This window comes from Ammospiza caudacuta, chromosome 11 (genome assembly GCF_027887145.1).
Source record: "Ammospiza caudacuta isolate bAmmCau1 chromosome 11, bAmmCau1.pri, whole genome shotgun sequence".
In the NCBI taxonomy this organism is placed as follows: domain Eukaryota; kingdom Metazoa; phylum Chordata; class Aves; order Passeriformes; family Passerellidae; genus Ammospiza; species Ammospiza caudacuta.
The window spans coordinates 23,477,143-23,493,885 of NC_080603.1; the positions used below are offsets into that span (position 1 = coordinate 23,477,143).

The window sequence follows — 16,743 nt, forward strand, 5'->3', positions numbered from 1 at the left end:
AAGAAAATCCCATCCGCCTGCCAGTTGACTCATGTGTAGGGTTTCCGCTTCCCAGATCTGCATATTGTAAGCTCCTGACACAAGTTGATGTTGTAAGTACAGCTTCCATACGGCTCTCTCAAAGGCAACAGATTTTTTTATACATATATATTTATATACGGCACCTGGTTTGGCAGGAACCACATCTGAAAAGGGGAAATAAGGAAAACTAAAAGCTGACTCTACCTAGCTATTGCTGGCTTGGGAGGCGGTTTGGCCAATTCCAAACACAGCATCCATCCCTTATCCCTACTGAGGATCAGCCTGGGAGTTGGTAGGGCTGGGATGGCTCCCAAATGCCGAGGGAACAGGTCGACAACCGGTCAGCAAAGCCAGCTGTGACATCTGGATCCAGCTGCAGAAGGGCCGAATCTCCCTGAGCATCCCGAGGAACACCAAGCAGGTTCCTCCGGCCTTGGTGCTCCCATCTCCTGCCTGCAGGATTCGGGTTCAGCACCTGAAACTCGGCAGTTTTCCCACCGCACCTGACGGGCACCGCTGCCGGGCTCCTTGCGTGAGGGAACCCACGCGGCCTGGAGCCCTGCGCCTTTCCGCCCAGCCCCAGCCCGGATTCCGGGACCTTTCTGTCTCGGGGGGATCTGCGGGCTGAACGAGCCCGTTTGTGCACCCCGGCGGGTCCCGGTGCCCGTTCCCTCCGCGGGTGCGGCCGCCCCACACGCCGCGTCCCCCTCCGTGCCCTCGCTGGTCGCAGCCGCGGTGCCGGCGCAGCCCCCGCCCGCCCCTGAGGGGGCTCTGCCCGCCCCCGCGCGGCGCCGCCCCCTGGCGGCGGGTCGGGCGCCGCCCCCGCGGTGACAGACAGGGGCGGCGCGGGGCCGTGCGGGCGCGGTGCGGGGCGGGCGCGGCGATGCGCCGCCGCCGCCGCCATCCCGGCGCAGCCCGCGGCGAGCCCTGCCTGCCTGGCCGCCCCTAGGCAGCCGCGCTGCGGGCGGAAGGACAGGGGCGGCGGCGGCGGCTTCTCCTTCCCGGCGCCCCGCATGAGGAGAGGCGTTAAATAGCGCCAGCGCCGCGGCGGCCGCCACTGCCCGGTCGGTGGCGACGGGGCCGCCTGGCCGGCGGCGGAAATATGGCGAGCGACTCCCCGGCGCGGAGCCTGGACGAGATAGACCTCTCGGCGCTGCGGGTGAGGCGCAGGGCCGGGGATGGCCGGGAGGCATGCGGGAGCGGCACCCCTCCCATCCATCCATCCATCCATCTATCCATCCATCCATCCATCTATCCATCCATCCACCTATGCATGCATGCATGCATGCATCCATCCTTCTCCCGGTGGCGGGGAGATGGGGCTGGGGGTCCGCGGGGCTCGGTATGTGTGTCTGTGTGTGTGTGCAATGTGCGCCTGCACGTATGTAAATGCGGGTAAGATAACCGTGTGCGCGTGCATGTGCGCGCCCGCCGCCGCGCGCTCGTGTGCGCGCATCCACACGTGTGTGCATCCGCACATGTGTGCGCGTATCTGCGAGTGTGCGCATCCGCACATGTGTGTGTCTGTGTGTATGTCTGTGTGTGTGTGTGTGTGAGTGTGCCCGCCCCGCAGGTGTGTGCGTGTCCGTGTGCGCGCACCCGCGCAGCGCCGTGGGGACGCGGGTGCGGGCGGCCGGGCGGGTCCCCGCGGCGGGGAGCGGGGCCGGTCCCACCCGGACACCCCCGCGCTCCGATCCCCTCACCGTGGGCAGGCGGACACGCAGGGATGGCGAGGCCCGGCACCGCCGGGGTGCAGAGCTCAGCCCCAGATTCCGCTTTCCCCGCCCCGGCCCCGCAGCCTCTCTCCATCCCTTCTCTCCATCCCTTCTCTCCATCCCTTCTCTCCATCCCTTCTCTCCATCCCTTCTCTCCATCCCTTCTCTCCATCCCTTCTCTCCATCCCTTCTCTCCATCCCTTCTCTCCATCCCTTCTCTCCATCCCTTCTCTCCATCCCTTCTCTCCATCCCTTCTCTCCATCCCTTCTCTCCATCCCTTCTCTCCATCCCTCTCCCGCTGTGTCCCTTCGCGCTGCCTCCTCCTCGCACCCCCGGAAAATGAAGCCCAGCATGTACCCTTGAAATGTCAGCCTCGTCAGACGTGTCAGCCTCGGCGTGGGCTGTGGCCTGATGTCCCCCCCGGTCCATTTCTCTTGTAACTTTCTTCCTTTTCCCCGTCTTTCTGGCCGTAAGAACGGCTCGATGGAAACGAGCATGGGGAGTCATTGAGAGAAACAGCATTTATGCGGGAGGCAGCAGCCAGGCTGCTCCACACAGCCCGCTGCATAGGCAAATAAATAAAATCAAGCAGAATCTGCTGAAGACTTGAACAAGTGTATTTTTAGAAATATTATTTGCTTCAGTGCAAGGGAAAAAAAAAGAGAAGTCTATCTTTATTCACTTGCCCTACTTTCTTTCTGGTGAGTTTCTGGTTGATTAATAGTGTAAATGATTGCTCAGCAATACACAGTGTAGATGAGACTGGAATGGGGGAACCATCTGCCTTAAAAACAGACTTGGAGCTGGTTTCCCCTCTTAGGTGGAAGGTGCCTTGGGAGGAAGGTTGCTGAAGCTGGTAAGCTGGTGGAGTTAATCCAGGAGAACAGTATAATTTGGGAGAGAGGGAGCCCTCCCCTTCTTCCCCACCTTTTGGTTGTTTTTTTTTTTAAATTTTAATTTTTTGTTTAACATCTGTGCTGGGAAGTGTATTTGAACTAGGATATAATGTCTTTTTAAAACCATATCCACACGTGCTTAGGTTTTTTTTTTTTTTTTTTTTTTTTTTCCCCTCCTGTTTGTGGCTTTTTAATAGCAATGCACAGCAGCCACAGTCGGGGTTTTGTTTTCGCTTTAGGAGGAAATGTATATTGCCTCCCTCCCCCTGAGACGCAGCAGCAGCAGCGCCTGGCTGATGAGCAAAGCAGTGCTGGCATTTCAGGGTAACCGGAGACAAGGGGGACCTAAAAACCCTGACTTTCACCGAGGTGGGATAGCAAAACCCTGACTGTCACCAGGGTGGGACAGCAAAACCCTGCTCTCTGCCCAGCAGTGTCCACTCTGCCAGCACGGAGCTGCTGCCGCCACTCAGCCCTCTGCCCCCTCTCATGGGGACAGACCTGCTGTGGCACTTTCCTGTAAATGATGAGGGATGTGGTGGTTTGCAAGCCAGACAAGAATAGGAGCTTAATTTGCCGAGGAATAGATCTCCTTCTAAACTGAGCTCCTCCAGCACTTAGAATAATTGTTAGAGGTCGTAAATTCAGCAGATTTAGGGCACGAGGCGTGAATCATTCCGTGGGGTCTGAATCAGAAATCGATAGTAAATTTGCTGCCTGAGCACAAAACATGGCAGGGAGGAGTAATTCCCCAAGCCTTGCAAAATTTTTATGTATTAGAAAAGAGGTGTCACATTGCAGTGGGTTTGTGGAAGGGTCTGGGTGGAGGAGATGTTGCTCTTGACCCGCCTGTGTGTGTAAAGGGGTGAGAGGTGCCTCTGTGAAATGCTGGGAGCAGGTAGTGACTCAAAAACCTGGCGATTTGTTCCCAGCAGCGGGGAAAGGAAGCGCTCAGGACACTTTATCTCTGTGAGTTTGAGTCACTGAAATGTTCCAGGAAGCTGAGATGAGCCACAGGCAAATGTGTGTGAGAAAGGTGGGCTGCCAGCTTGCCCAGTGCCTTGCTTTGGCTTGCCTCCTGCTGTCCCAGGGAAGGGAGCTGTATCTGCAGGATGGCTCTTGGAGGCTGAGCGCTAGCAGAACCCTGCACACCATCATTCAGTTCAGTTTGCCACTGCCCACGGGCTTGTGGGGTGGGATTTACAGATCTGGGCTGGAAGGTGACATAGGAGGTGGCAGGAGTTCTGGTTTTTGCCACGCTGTGGAGTTTATTTTGGCCACGCAGTCGGGCTCCAGTGCAGCAGTGCATCTGCTTGATGTGCTGGAGGCTGGGCAGGAACAAAGCACTGAATTCTGATTAAAATGCACGGCCTGGTGCACTTGGGGTTGGCTCCTGCCTTCCCTGTGACGTGCTTCTATCCATCACTGGGCACCATGCTCATTGCCCTGGTACCCAGGAGTGCCCCTGTGTGTGCCAGGATAGGAAGGATTCTCAAAACACAGATCTTCCAGTGGTGGTGCTGGTAATGGGGATCGTTAATGTTGCAGAAAAATGTAATTTAAAACAATGAGGCCAGCAAACAGGTAGCACTGCATATTATACTGACAAGAGATAAACTACATTATAATGTTCTTTTGTATGGGCAAGGTGATATTTTTGCTAGTCCACTCAGCATGTTTAATAGCCAGATGACCTGGCAGTGTTATTAACAGAATAATGATTAACATGGGGATTCACACAGGCTGTTGACAGGCATGTTGGAGAAGCAGATTTTTGCAATAAAATGAAAAAGTGTGAGAAGGGATGCAGTGGGCCATGGTCTGTGGTGGGAAATGCACAGCTCATCCCAATAGGAGAGAGCAGAAAGATGGGGCTGGGTTTGGTGGATTTTCCCCCCCTTTTTTCATCTCAGCAAATGCAAGAGCCTGTCATCTCTTGCTGAAGGCAGTGGCCTTGATCCTTCTCAAATATTCAGGTCAGTAGCTTTTCCCGTGCTGCATCCATCTGCAGGGCTGGGCCTCTGGCTGATGCTCTCAGAGCAGTGGTGCTGGGCTCTTCTGCAGTAGCTGCCACAGCTGGATTCATCCCAGTTGCTTTGCAAGGTGTGTGGGAGTTACAAAAGATCTCAGGGAGGAAAAACCTTTCCCAGGGAGCTGATAACCCCTGGGCTGGGTCTGGCTTGGGGCCAGCAATCCCCCTGCTCACAGCTGCTGCTCGTCTTGCAGGCAGGGGCTCGCCCTGGGCAGAGGGCACCAGGCTCAGCTGGGATGTGCAGCTGGGCTGGGGGTTTCCTGCAAGGCAGGGAGTTTAAAAAGAGCCTTTTGGGGAAGAAGCAATTGTTTTCTTCATGTACCTGGACGTTGCTTTTGTTTTGAGCTCATTAACGAACGCCAGGCTTTTGTTGTTTGCTTCAGCAAAGTGCTGACTGTGCACTCTTTGGAAACTGTATCCTAAAATCGTTTATTGTTTTGAAAAAGCCTGGCCTTTAATGCTCAGGCTTGGAGGGGAGACAGCAAAGAATTTAAGGAGCCGGTGAGTATTAGCTGTTGCTGGGAAGAATTGGATGAAACCCAAAAATGTCACTACTCTTCCTTTAGCCTGCTTTGTGTAGAAGTGAAGTTTCAGTGGCCCTTTGTTTGCATTAGTTGATCACTGTCAATGAAGATAAAAGCTGACATGTTAAAAACCCACAAAACTCAAGCATTCTGGCATTGTCCTGTTTCTAGAACTTTGTCAGTTTATGGCATATTTCAGCATCATTAAAGATTTAGGAGAAGCTCTATTGTGGGATAAGCACTGCAAGCCACCACTCAGGAGCATTACTCTGGCAACATTATTTTAGGTTTCTTCTTCCAGCACATTTAAAAAAAAATTCTGTAGCTCAACAGAATTTGGGCAGCTTTTGTAAAGGTCACCTTCCTAAATAGAAAGAGGAACAAACTTGACTGGAGATGACTTCTAGAGATTAAAAGAAAAAAGACATGAAAAGCTTATTTTGCTGTATTTTACATGATAATGCTATATTTGCAAATAACTTTGCAAATTAATATCTAATTTAAAATTAAAATAGTTTAACATTTATTTTGCAAATAACTTTGCAAAATTTGGGGCAGATGTTCAACAAATGAAAATATATATTCACAGTTCCTGAGGAAAGACACTCTCAAGAGTATTCCATCAGGAACTTAATCTGTCCTCTTCCAGTGTCATTCAGTGCACATGTAAGCTATGGAGCATGACAGCATCCATGTGCTTTGTCTGTTTTGGAGTCCTTTGAGTTCTAAACCATAAAACTGCAGCAGAATACTGGTCCTGAATCACAGAATCATGGAATGGTTTGGGTTTGAAGTGACCTCAGAGCTCATTTAGTTTTAAACCCCTTCCCTTAGCCCAGGCTGCTCCAAGCACTGTCCGGTCTGGCCTTGAACAATTCCAGGGATGAGGCATCCACAGCTCCTCTGGGTTTTATGTTGCAGTGCATTTCTACCCTCTGAGAAAATAATTTATTCCTAACATCTAATCCAAATCGTTCCTCTAATTTAAATCTTCCCAAAGGGATGGCAATGTCCAACTCCATTCCTTGAGCCGTGGGTGCAAATGTATCCTCTGTGCACCTATGCATGTTCTTGTGTGTGCTCATGCAAAGTTACCATGGAAAAGGGTCTGTCTTCTGTCACATCTTTCTCTGGGGTTGATTGTGTTCTTTTCTCTGCCCTTTGGAGTTGTGCAGCCCAGCTGCTGCTCTTCTGCTGTTACTCTTCAGCACTGGTCTTCCTTATCTTTGCAGTTCTTCCACAGCACAGCAGTGTATGGTGTGTTTGAGGGCATGGAGAATTCTCTGTTCTCACTGATGTTCTTTTGCTGGGCAGCCATAAAAATTAATAATTTGGAGTGAATTTATGGCAAAATGTATGCTTGAGCGGGCTGAAGTTTGAGCACAAGCACTTTGTTGAATCAAGCCTTGAAGCAACAAAGAGCATTTGGCTGGTGTGCATATTTAAAATAAAGGGTCTGTTTTTAATGCATGTGACAAGGAGGAGTTAGAGGAGGTTTTTAACCTTGCTACCTGAAGGTAGTTTTTTATATGCCAGGCTTGTAGCTGTAGTGGTACAGCCTGTATGAGGTGAGGGATGAGTTTCCATTTGATCTGTGTGTGAATCCCCATGGATGAATCACCCAGCTGTGGGAGAGGTGTCCTTGGAAATCATAATTCGTGTGAGGCCAGGTCAGGGGAGAGCTCCTGGGCTCAGGCTCTGAGCTGCTCCCTGCACCCCCTTCCTGACTCCTCCTGATGCACCCTCACCCCTGGCAAGGGCAATTACAGACACCAGTGGGGGTTCTGTGGCTCTGACCTGCAGGCCAAGGACAGGCTATTGATCCCTGTCTCAATTCTTCATGCCTCATCTGTAAAGGGGCAGAATCCTGCTAGATGTCCCGTGCTTCCCCAGGGAAAGCTACCAGCAGCCAAAAGGGTACATGGTGTGGAGAAATACCTTTGGCAAAAGCTCTTGTGCCTTGGGGTGTGGAGGATGGTTGAGGGTTCAGGACCTTCCACCTGAAGGCAGCTGGCTGCCAGGGGAGCACACACATTGTTTTCCCTTGCTGCAAACTACAGAAAAGACCAGGAGCCTGATGGAGTGAAGGACTGACCTGCATCTGCTCTCCCAGGATTTGGCTGATCCTTTCTCCCTGCTGGTGGCCTTTTTGGCCCTGACTACCCTGCAGGTGTAGAGCCTTTCTGTTTGCTGATGCTCAGGTGCCTTCTTTGCTACCTTTCACACAGCCATTAAAGCGGGATGCAGGTTAAAACCCACAAGCCTAAGTCATTTTTTAGCTCCATTGGGTGAGAGGGTGTGTTTCCCGCTTAGAAAGCCAGCAGCTTTAATTTCCTTCTCCCCAGCCCCCTTCCTCTGTCCGGTTTTGTCACTTTGCACTGTGGCTCCACATTGAAAGTGATGGCCAGTCTGCTCTGGGCACAGAAAGACAATTTATGTAAGTGAGATTTGATGTTTTCCATGTAAATTGTTTATGATTTCTAAAGGAGCTGTGGCCAAGGAACGCGGTCCTTGGGAAACGGATACTCCCCCTCTCCCTGTGCTCCTCCTCCATGGCTGTTTGTGGATGAGCCCTGCAAAGGGCTGAGCATCCCCTTCCTGCCCTGGGATGAGGATGCCCAGCACATCAGCCCCCAGCCCTGGGGAGCTCCTGCAATGGCTCATTAGAGAAAGGAGAGGAAAAGCCACCAAGGTTGGAAAGCACTGATAAGAACTTTAGTTGGCACTCAGTTCTATCTTTCTGCACGCTTGATTTTTATTTTGTAATGGCCAATCAGAAAACATTTCCCTTTGATCCAGAATGTCACTTTTCAGTGCTGCTTTGCTGCAGTGCTTGCCAGAAGTTCAAGGTTGTGTCTTGGTAATAAATGATGGCAATCAGACAGGCAGCACTGGAATGGCCAGGCTGGATAGCAGCTCCTGCTTCCATCCAAGGGAGCCAGCAGCCTGTCCTGCCCCACACTCAGAAACTGAGTTACCCTGGCCAGCAGAAAGTGTTCCCTTTGCTCTGCTCTGCCACAGGAGCCTTGTCAGATATTCATGGCTTTGTGCAAACAGCATCCACTGCCAGTCAGTGAGGAGCCACCTGTGCAGGTGACACTGTCCCGTCCTTCCTATGGTTGCAGTCTGGTGAAAACAGCCCTACCCTGTGGCAGGCACCTATTTGTGCTGCTGTGAGCAGTGAGCTGCTCCTCTGAGCAAAGCCTGAGCAGTGCAAGCTCAACATCCTCCTGGTTCTGAGGCTCCTGCTGCAGCGAGGGTGGGTGTTTCTGCTTGCCTGAGTGCACGTGTGGTTTTCAGCCTCACACTGCACACAACCTTTTGTTACAGATTTTGCTTGTTCCCTCCAGCACAGTGGCATTTCAGGGTGCAGAAAGTGTTGCTTTCAGAACAGCAAATGGTTCCGAAAGCAGCTCTCTTTAAAAGCCAGGGATATTGCCTCACGTGCATATTTCTTTATAAGCTAACAAGAAAAGTAAAAAATTTACATGGCTGACAGTTTCCCCTCCCCTTCCTTTTAAAAATTCCCTTTTCTCCTGATTTTGAAACTCAGCAGGAAAAAGCCTACTGCCAGCTGAGTCATGTGTTCAGTGCATGACAGAAGTGACTGTTTGGGATCATGCCCTGAATCTGCTGGATGGTGACTTTAGGATGGATTGGAGGTGGTAGAGCCTTTGCTGAGGAAAAGATCTCACAGCTTGAGCCTAATAAAATGTGTCTAATAACTGCTGTAGCATGCTATAGAAGTACAAGAGATCAAAGCTTCAGAGGCATTTATTTTCATAATTTGTGGGTCAGATCCTTGCAGGACTAATTGGGTGCTGTTTGATGTCCAGGCAACAATAGAAATCTCCCTGTACATCGGAATATATTTGTCTCTTCCTCTTTCTTTCATACCAAAGCATAAAAGCTTAGTGTGATTTTGAGATAAACTGGCAAAAGGGGAAGAGCAGACCTCACTGCAGTATTAGGAGGATAGTGAGGCACTGGGACAAGTGCCCAGAGAAATGGCAGATGATCCATGCATGGAAGTGTTCAAGGCCAGGTTGGATGGAGCTTGGAGCAGCCTGGTTTAGTGGGTGGCATCTCTGCCCATGGTGAAGGATGGCTTAAGGGTCCCTTCCAACCCAAACCATTCTATGCTTCTATTACGCTGGGGCCATACAGCTGATTCAGTGGCCAAAACAACGTGTCTGCTTACCAGATGTTGATTGTTTAATTACCATCAGTGCTTCAGGAGCACTAAGCCTCATGGCTGTTGCCTACCAGGCTGCTGCTCCCCAAAACATGAGCCAGGATGAAACCAGAGGATGAGTTTGGTGGTGCAGCTCAGTGTGCTCCCCAGCTGTGGCTCTCCAGTTGTGAATCTCTGGTGGTGTCTCAGCACCGTGGGTGGTCACCCCAAAACACAGCAGGTCAGAAATGCTTTGGGCTTTGCAGGGCACTTACAAAGGTCTTGTATTTATATGTATTAAAAGAAATTGTACAAATATAAATAAAAATAAGCGTGGGTCTAACTGTTCCCTCTTGAGTGGAACAGGACAGCACAGCTTGTCCTTGTGCCTGGCAAATAGACCTTCTTCAAAACAGGCCAGAATTTTCCAGGCTACTCACTCAGATGGGAGATGCCAAAACAGTCATGAAACATGGCTGGAAAGGAAGGTGCAGTGTTCTTAAACTTGTGGGTTTGTGTTTTATATTCCCACTGAATACTCAGGATAGGTGTTTGGGGAAGGGGATTCTCTCAGGTGTCTGCAGATATCACCATTTGAGGAGGAAAGAAAGATGGGTGTGCAAGGCAGATGTTTCTGGAGAAGAACCAGAGGCCAAAGGAACAAAATGAAAAGGACTTTAAATGCATTTTCTAGCCATGCAGACAGGCTGTCTTCAGTGCAATAAATCTTCAGCCTTTATATATTGATTAGCTTCAGTAAATAGTGTGATGACTCTGCTCTTCCCATCGCTATTCTGTGGAGATCGGTGTGTTAGTATGGCTGAAGAGGCTATAAAAGCTAAATGGGATTCCAGTAGTGAGAGCCGTTTACAAATGCACTCCAAAGTGATCCTCACAGCCAGTGGGACTGTGTTGGACTGCTGTAAATGTAAACAGAATGCTCCACTGGTGACCAGGCTCCTAATGGCCGTGTTTTCTAATGGGCAAAGCTGTTCTCTGAGCCAAGTGTCCTCCAGTGCCTGTGCCCTGCCCTGGCAGGGATGCTGTCTGCCCCTGGTCCCTGGCTGGGCACCTGTCATGGACACATTCTGAAGAGGAGAGTCTGAAATATGGGGATCCCTGGCTAGAAAACAGAAAATGGCTGAAAATGCCCCTTTTTGCACCAGCCATGTAAAAATTTCTTCAGTATTTGTATGATGCTGGGCATAATTTGAAGCGATTTTGCTTGTTAAGCTTTGCTCCTGCTCTTGGAGCCAGGTATGTGATGTGGCAGCCTGAAGGTGGTTGTGTTTGAGCTCTGGGCAAGCCCCAGATCCCTGAGCATTTGCTACAAAAAAGCATGGACAGAGCAGGAAGATGGCAGGAGCAGCATCTCATTGTCCTTGTGGAGGATGGATGGATGGATGGATGGATGGATGGATGGATGGATGGATGGATGGATGGATGGATGGAGAGCTGCTTTACCTGTTGCCATAGCTGGAAGCCCATCCAGAAGATTTCCATAGGCATCTCCCTGTTTTGTGACTGTCTGTAACAACACCCTGGTGAAAGAGCTCTTCCAGAGGTGGTTTGGACCATGAGCTGAAATCCCAGGTTGCTCTGGAGACAGCTGAAGGAAAGATAGGATGGAGCAGTTACAAAATTACCATAACAATGCACCTTTAATTCAGCTTGAAGGAAATAATTGAAGACTAGTTGTCACTTACGTTTGTGACCTCTGCCGGGATGACTCACACTGCAATATAATATGAGTCACTTGTTAATGATGGCCTGTTAAGGAGAAAGTGCCAAATCCCTGTAACTTCTTCTGTAAAAGCCAGGATGGGTGTTCAGGATATTATTGCCTAGAAGTAACTGATACTCAGGAGCACTGAACACCTTGAGGTGGCTCTGGGTGACTCGGGTGTGAAAAGGCAAAGGTCCTGAGCAGAAATGCTGCTTCTTCTTTGGCCTTGGTTTGAAAGAGCCACAGAACACGGTGTGGCTCTCCTCCCCAGTGCTGCCTTGACATGCCCAAGGGTGGGGACCCTGATAGCTTTCCTTCCTGCCAGATGGCCCAGCTGGCCAGAGGGCAAGTGCCTGCTGGTGGGACAGAGGCTGGGAGGGAGGGAAGGCGGGTAGTGGGTGCTCAGCTGTGCATAGATCTTTTATTTATATGTATTATGTCTTCATGCTCTTCTCTACAGAGCATGGGGAGGGAGGTCTTGGAGGCATCATGGCTGTCGGGAGAACGTGAAGGGAGCACTAAAACACTCTGTGGGAAGGTCCCTGGGGTAGCACTGATGTAGAGACCTGGGGGAGGAAGGTGAGGAGCTGCAGCCTGTGGTGCCATGCAGGGAGGGCTTGGCCAGGCACAGCTTCCCCCTGAACTCCTCGTCTCTGACGTGTGAGAGAAGTTTTTTATGGCCTCAGGAGCTCGCGGTGCTCCTGCAGCAATTGACTTGAGCACTCACTTGTTAATCATCTACCAGCTGTATTAAATGCTTCCTCTTACCGAGCTAGTGTTTTTCCTCAATAAATGAGATTTCACAATCCACAGAAGAAGTGAGGGACTGGTGTGGAGATGCTTGTGACCAGGGGTAGGAGCTCACCAAGAAGTGACCAGCTCCTGTGCTTGGGAGGGGGTTTCTCAATTGACAGAAGAATGATTTTGTCTGTAGTCAGGAAATTCTGTGAAGTGCTGACACCAGAAGTTAGCTTGGAAAAGGGAGTATTTTCCCCTTGATCTCATAATTGTAGAGAAGCATGGAAAAAGGTCTTCTGGAAAGACCATAATCCAAAGGGCAAATAGAAGACTTCAAGTAGCTTATTGAAAATTCAGAAGAAAAAATGGAGATAAATGTGTGAGGCTCTGCCTGCTTTCTTCCCCGAGTGATAAAACAGAGATCCCTGAGCTGCTTGTGCCATGCTTTCATCCTGCAGGTGAGAAGCTGCCTTCCCTCTCTTCTGCCACCTGCTCCAAGGTGTATCTTGCCCTCTGGGCTTTGCCTGGTGGCAGTCCAGAAGGACTGGTGCCCATACAGGATCCTGCTGCCTTAGGTAGCACCAGTGTGGGCACAAGGAGGCAGGAGGGTGGTGGTGAGGGGCTGTGGAGGAATGGACCTGAAGGAAGAGAAATTTACTCTTGGATGTTCCTATCAAGGCATGTACGTGTTGGTTGCATGGCAGAAAATTGTGTTTAGGACCTTAGGAATAGCTCTCTGTGAGGGGTGGGGGAATGAGACTTCCTGAAGAGAAGCTGCCAGCACAGTGGAACCCAGATCTTGAGCACATCTGTGTTTTGTCTTGCTCGTTTGATAACGATCACCCACTTCTTTATCAGTTCCTGCTTTAGCATAGTGTTCCTGCTGCTGTGGGAGCTCTCATCATGCCTCTTGAATAGGCAGAAGTTCATCATCTGATGGAACTGGAGGCACACCTTGCAGGTGGGCAGACCAAACCCCCCAAAAATGGAGCAGTGTGGTTGACCAGCGAGACGGGGCAGAAGTTCAGAGGTGAAGCTGGTTTCTCAAGGCCCTTTCACCATAAATGGTGGGTTTGTTTTTGCCTGTTGATGTGACCTCTTTGTGCTGCTGGTGTACAGCAAAGTGCCTGCACAGATGAAATGTCCTCGAGAGAAGATGCAAAAGCTCTGCTCATTATCAGAAACGAGTGAAACTGCTCCAAGCTAATATGGCTGCCTAAAAATAGAAGTGGTGTTAGGGGGAAGGGCTGTCTTCTGTGTTCATTTGCCCTTGATTTTCATGACATTTTGCTGCTCTATATTGTGTGTCTTATTCAGGAGACTGCGTGTCCTGGTCACACTGAAGTAATTCACAAGAATGTGTGCTTGTGTCAAAAAAACATCCTGAGGAGTCTGAAGAGCTTGTTGGGGGTTTATCAGTTAACTGGCAGAATGCAGTTATTCAGGTTTATTCCCTCATCCTCCTGCCCCTCTTGTGTCCCTTGCTGTGATCTTGAAGCCTTTCCTGAAGGAGTGGGAGGCCTGAAGAAGGGGATGTGACTGACAGTGAGGCTCTGGGATGGGTGCTGTGAGGTGGTGGTTGCACAGGCCATCCATCATGTGCAAACCTTGCCAGAGAGGACACTCATACCTCAGCTGAAGGTTGCAGCATCTACTTTGCAGTTAAGCGAAAAAAAAAAAAAAAAAAGGAGAAAAAATTACTTATGAGACTTAATTACTGAGTTATTGTTATTCAGTATTTAAAGCCCAAGTTTCATAACTGCCTTGTGATATCAGCATTCATGTTCTTTGTCAGTATTATGCAAGCAGCTCACCTTGTGATCATGGAATACTGAAAAGTGCTTTCTAATGCTCACCCTCGTTCCTCAACGAGTCCATAAAACCTCTTCTGCTTTCCATTAATTATGGAACAATGGAGCATTTTCCTCTTAAAGGGAGCTGAGCCTTTTTTGTTTTTTCTTCAAGTTCTTGAGCCAGCTGCTCCTCTGAGACATGTCTGTTCCAGAGTGGACATATCTCCCGTCCTTCACTGCATTGTCTTTTGCCACTGGGGAGAAAGCAGGAGGTTTGTGGGCCAATCTTAGGGGCAGAGGTCTTGCTCTGCTGAAGCAGTTCCAGCTGGTGCTTGGCTGTTTCTGGCACTGCTGTGGTTGGTGTGATCTGCCTTCAAGGTTAACTGAGGCAGCTGGGAAAGATGGGAGCAGGTCCAATGGGGATAACTCCATTTCCTTCCCAAAAGAGCTGAAATACTGGCTTGCTTGTTGATATTCAGTTGTTTTCCAAGTGAGAGTTTGTTTAAAACCAGAAGAATCCTTTCTGGCCCCAGCAGGAGCCGTGATGTGAGACCCTGGCACTGCAGCTCTGGTTTCACCTGCACCAGGTCTGGATTTTCCCCACCTTCCAGATTTTGCAGAACACTGAGAGCAGACCTCTAGTTTTCCTGCTGATCAGTCCAGTTCTGCCACTCAGTGGCATCCAGAGAAAGGCTGGGACAGGGAGGGTTGTCCTGTTCTGTGGGGGTTGCCTGTGAGGTGGTTCTGCAGGTGGCTCTCCAGAGGTGGTGGGGTCTTGTGATGTTCTTGGGAGAGTCTTGAATGATTTCCTTGACTTAAGAGATGCAAAATTTAATCTTCCCTCTGAGCTTTCTCGAGAAAAAGGAAATGATTGTTTTTTCCCTTCCCTGTAGGGGGAAAGGGTTCAGATGTTTCTCTGAGCCCAGATGTGGAGTGCTGAAGGGGATGTGTGCTCCCTGGCCAGTGCTGCTTCTCCATCCTCCAGACTTTTCCTCAGGTGCACATCTGGAGATCCATAACTCTTTTCACATGCTAATGAGGGCTTTACAGATAAGATCCCCTGTGAGGAAAGGAATGCTAGGACAGTCTCATAGCAGGGGAAATCAAGGTGAGGAGTGGTCAAACATCTTCCTTAGATTCACTCATGAGCCGTGCAGCCCCAGCAGAGCTCAGAGTAGAAGTCAGACCCTTTGGCCTCTCATCCCGTGTTGTGGCCATTAAACTCTGCTCTCCTAAGATTAGATAGCCTGTGGTTTTACTGTCTGCAAGCCTCGATGAGCAAATTCCTTTGGATAAATGCTTTTCTTGTACACTTGCCAACACTGAGTGATGTTTGGGACATGAGGGAAGGGAAATAACTTGCAGGCGTCAATTTTCAGGAGATGAATCAGATGAAGAGATGATACCTAACAGGTCTGAGCTGTTGGAGTGGCTCAGTGGTGAGGATCACATTCTGTGTCTCTGGTTTAGACTAAGTGATATGGGAAACCCAGGGTGCAGCTGTACTGCCAGCAGCTTACCATGAATTTGAATATTGCTGAACACTATCCATTCATGGATATTGCTGGACAATTGGATATTGCTGAACAATATCCAGTTCCTCTGGGTCTCTGGCAGGATGAGAAATGGCACTGGAGTTTGAGCCTTGGAATGGGTGCTAAAGGGATTGGAGTTGCATACTTGGTGTTACCCTGACCAAAAAGTCCATCCTGGCTTTGCATCACTTGCAGTCTGGGAAAGCTGATAGTTGAGGTGGTTTTCCTGCATAATGAATATTCCTTTTCAACACAGGTCTTCAGAGAAGGATTGCAAAAGCATCTTGGTGTTGTGGTAGTTTGTGTTTCTTGCTGCAGCGTGAGGCTGTAAGGTGGACCACAGCTCAGCTGAGCACATGCTGCCTTTGGCTTTCAATGAATCTGCAGCATCTCCCCTCCCTTCAGACCAGAGAGACAGTGATGGGCCAGCTGGGTCTGCAGAGAGGGATGAGGTGAAGCTTTCTGAGCATTCAGGGTGGCCTGGCAGAGTTTGTTGTGCTGTTTATTTTGCTTTCTGTGGGGTTGTGTTGTCGCTGAAACACGTGGGTTTGATTTCTGGTTATGAGCATCCTTATCTGCCTCTGTAGCCATTAGCTCTCTGTCTTGCCCATGTGGGAAGCTGTGAGCTGCTTCATCCGATAAGGCTTCTCTTATCTCTTCTGCTCTTTATTGTGTAGAATTGAAATCACTCTAGGAACTATAAAAAAGAGGATGAGCCTGGGAATTGCAGCTGAGGAGTTGTGTTTCTCTTCCCTGCACAGACCAACGAGATGTCAATAGAAAGTTTGAATGTCTCCAAGCATCAGCCAAAGCTGAGTTCTTGGTCATGTGTTATGTTAAGAGCAAAACATATGTCCTGAGATTTCCTTCCCTTACTTTGTGCAGCACCATCACAGCACCACGTTTGGCCTTCTAAACTCATCAGCCTGCTTGTGAAATATTCAGTAAAGCTGAGTTTGCATCACTGTCAGTGGGCTGCATCTTTTTGGAGTGACTTTGATCTTGCTTTTACTCCGTGCTGAGTAATTTACAGCCCTCTCCCTCTGCGAGTCTGGCCCTTGCAGGCTCTCTTGTTTCTCCTAATCATCGTAAGCATTTAAGTGGTATTAGAGCTGCTTATCCCCGTCTTGTTCTCTTGTAGAGTCATTAACACCTCTGCAAAGAAAGTGTCAAACTGTAGTAAAGTCAGCTGGTGGCACTTGGCAGTGGTTTGAGTGGTTCCAGAGGGAGCAGGGGGCTGAGCAGGGTGTTTGGGAGGGATGCTGGTGGTGGGTTCACCCTTGGGAGGTGGTGTTCCCCTTCAGCCTGGGGTCAGGGCTCCTTTCTGGGTATGACAACAGGCACCTCAAGCTTTTGTTGAGTTCTTCCCCCACCCCAATTCCCTAGAGCCCAGAAACATCCATCTCTCTATGTTTGCTGTGCCTCGTTCAAGGGCATGTCTCTAATGATGTCAGCGTTTTTCTTTTCTGTTCTGTTACCTTTACAAAGAGATGTTCAGGGGTGATCCCAGCAGGAAGTCATACAAGAAAACCCAGAGCTGGTTTTGCTCTTCACCTTGTCTGTGTTCCTGTGCCACAGTGGTCTGATC

The 16,743-nt window shown here is 49.8% G+C and overlaps 1 protein-coding gene across 3 annotated transcripts in view; it reads left to right on the forward strand.

Moving 5' to 3' along the window:
- The first annotated feature begins 967 nt into the window (after nucleotides 1-967).
- The window catches only part of TNIK (TRAF2 and NCK interacting kinase), a 146,958-nt gene continuing 131,182 nt past the window's right edge, over nucleotides 968-16,743 (forward strand). For all 3 annotated transcript variants that reach the window (XM_058812176.1, XM_058812178.1, XM_058812177.1), the window contains exon 1: nucleotides 968-1,180. In XM_058812176.1, the coding sequence (XP_058668159.1) occupies nucleotides 1,124-1,180 (57 nt within the window). In that variant the 5' untranslated portion in view covers nucleotides 968-1,123. The remainder of the gene's footprint in view (nucleotides 1,181-16,743) is intronic.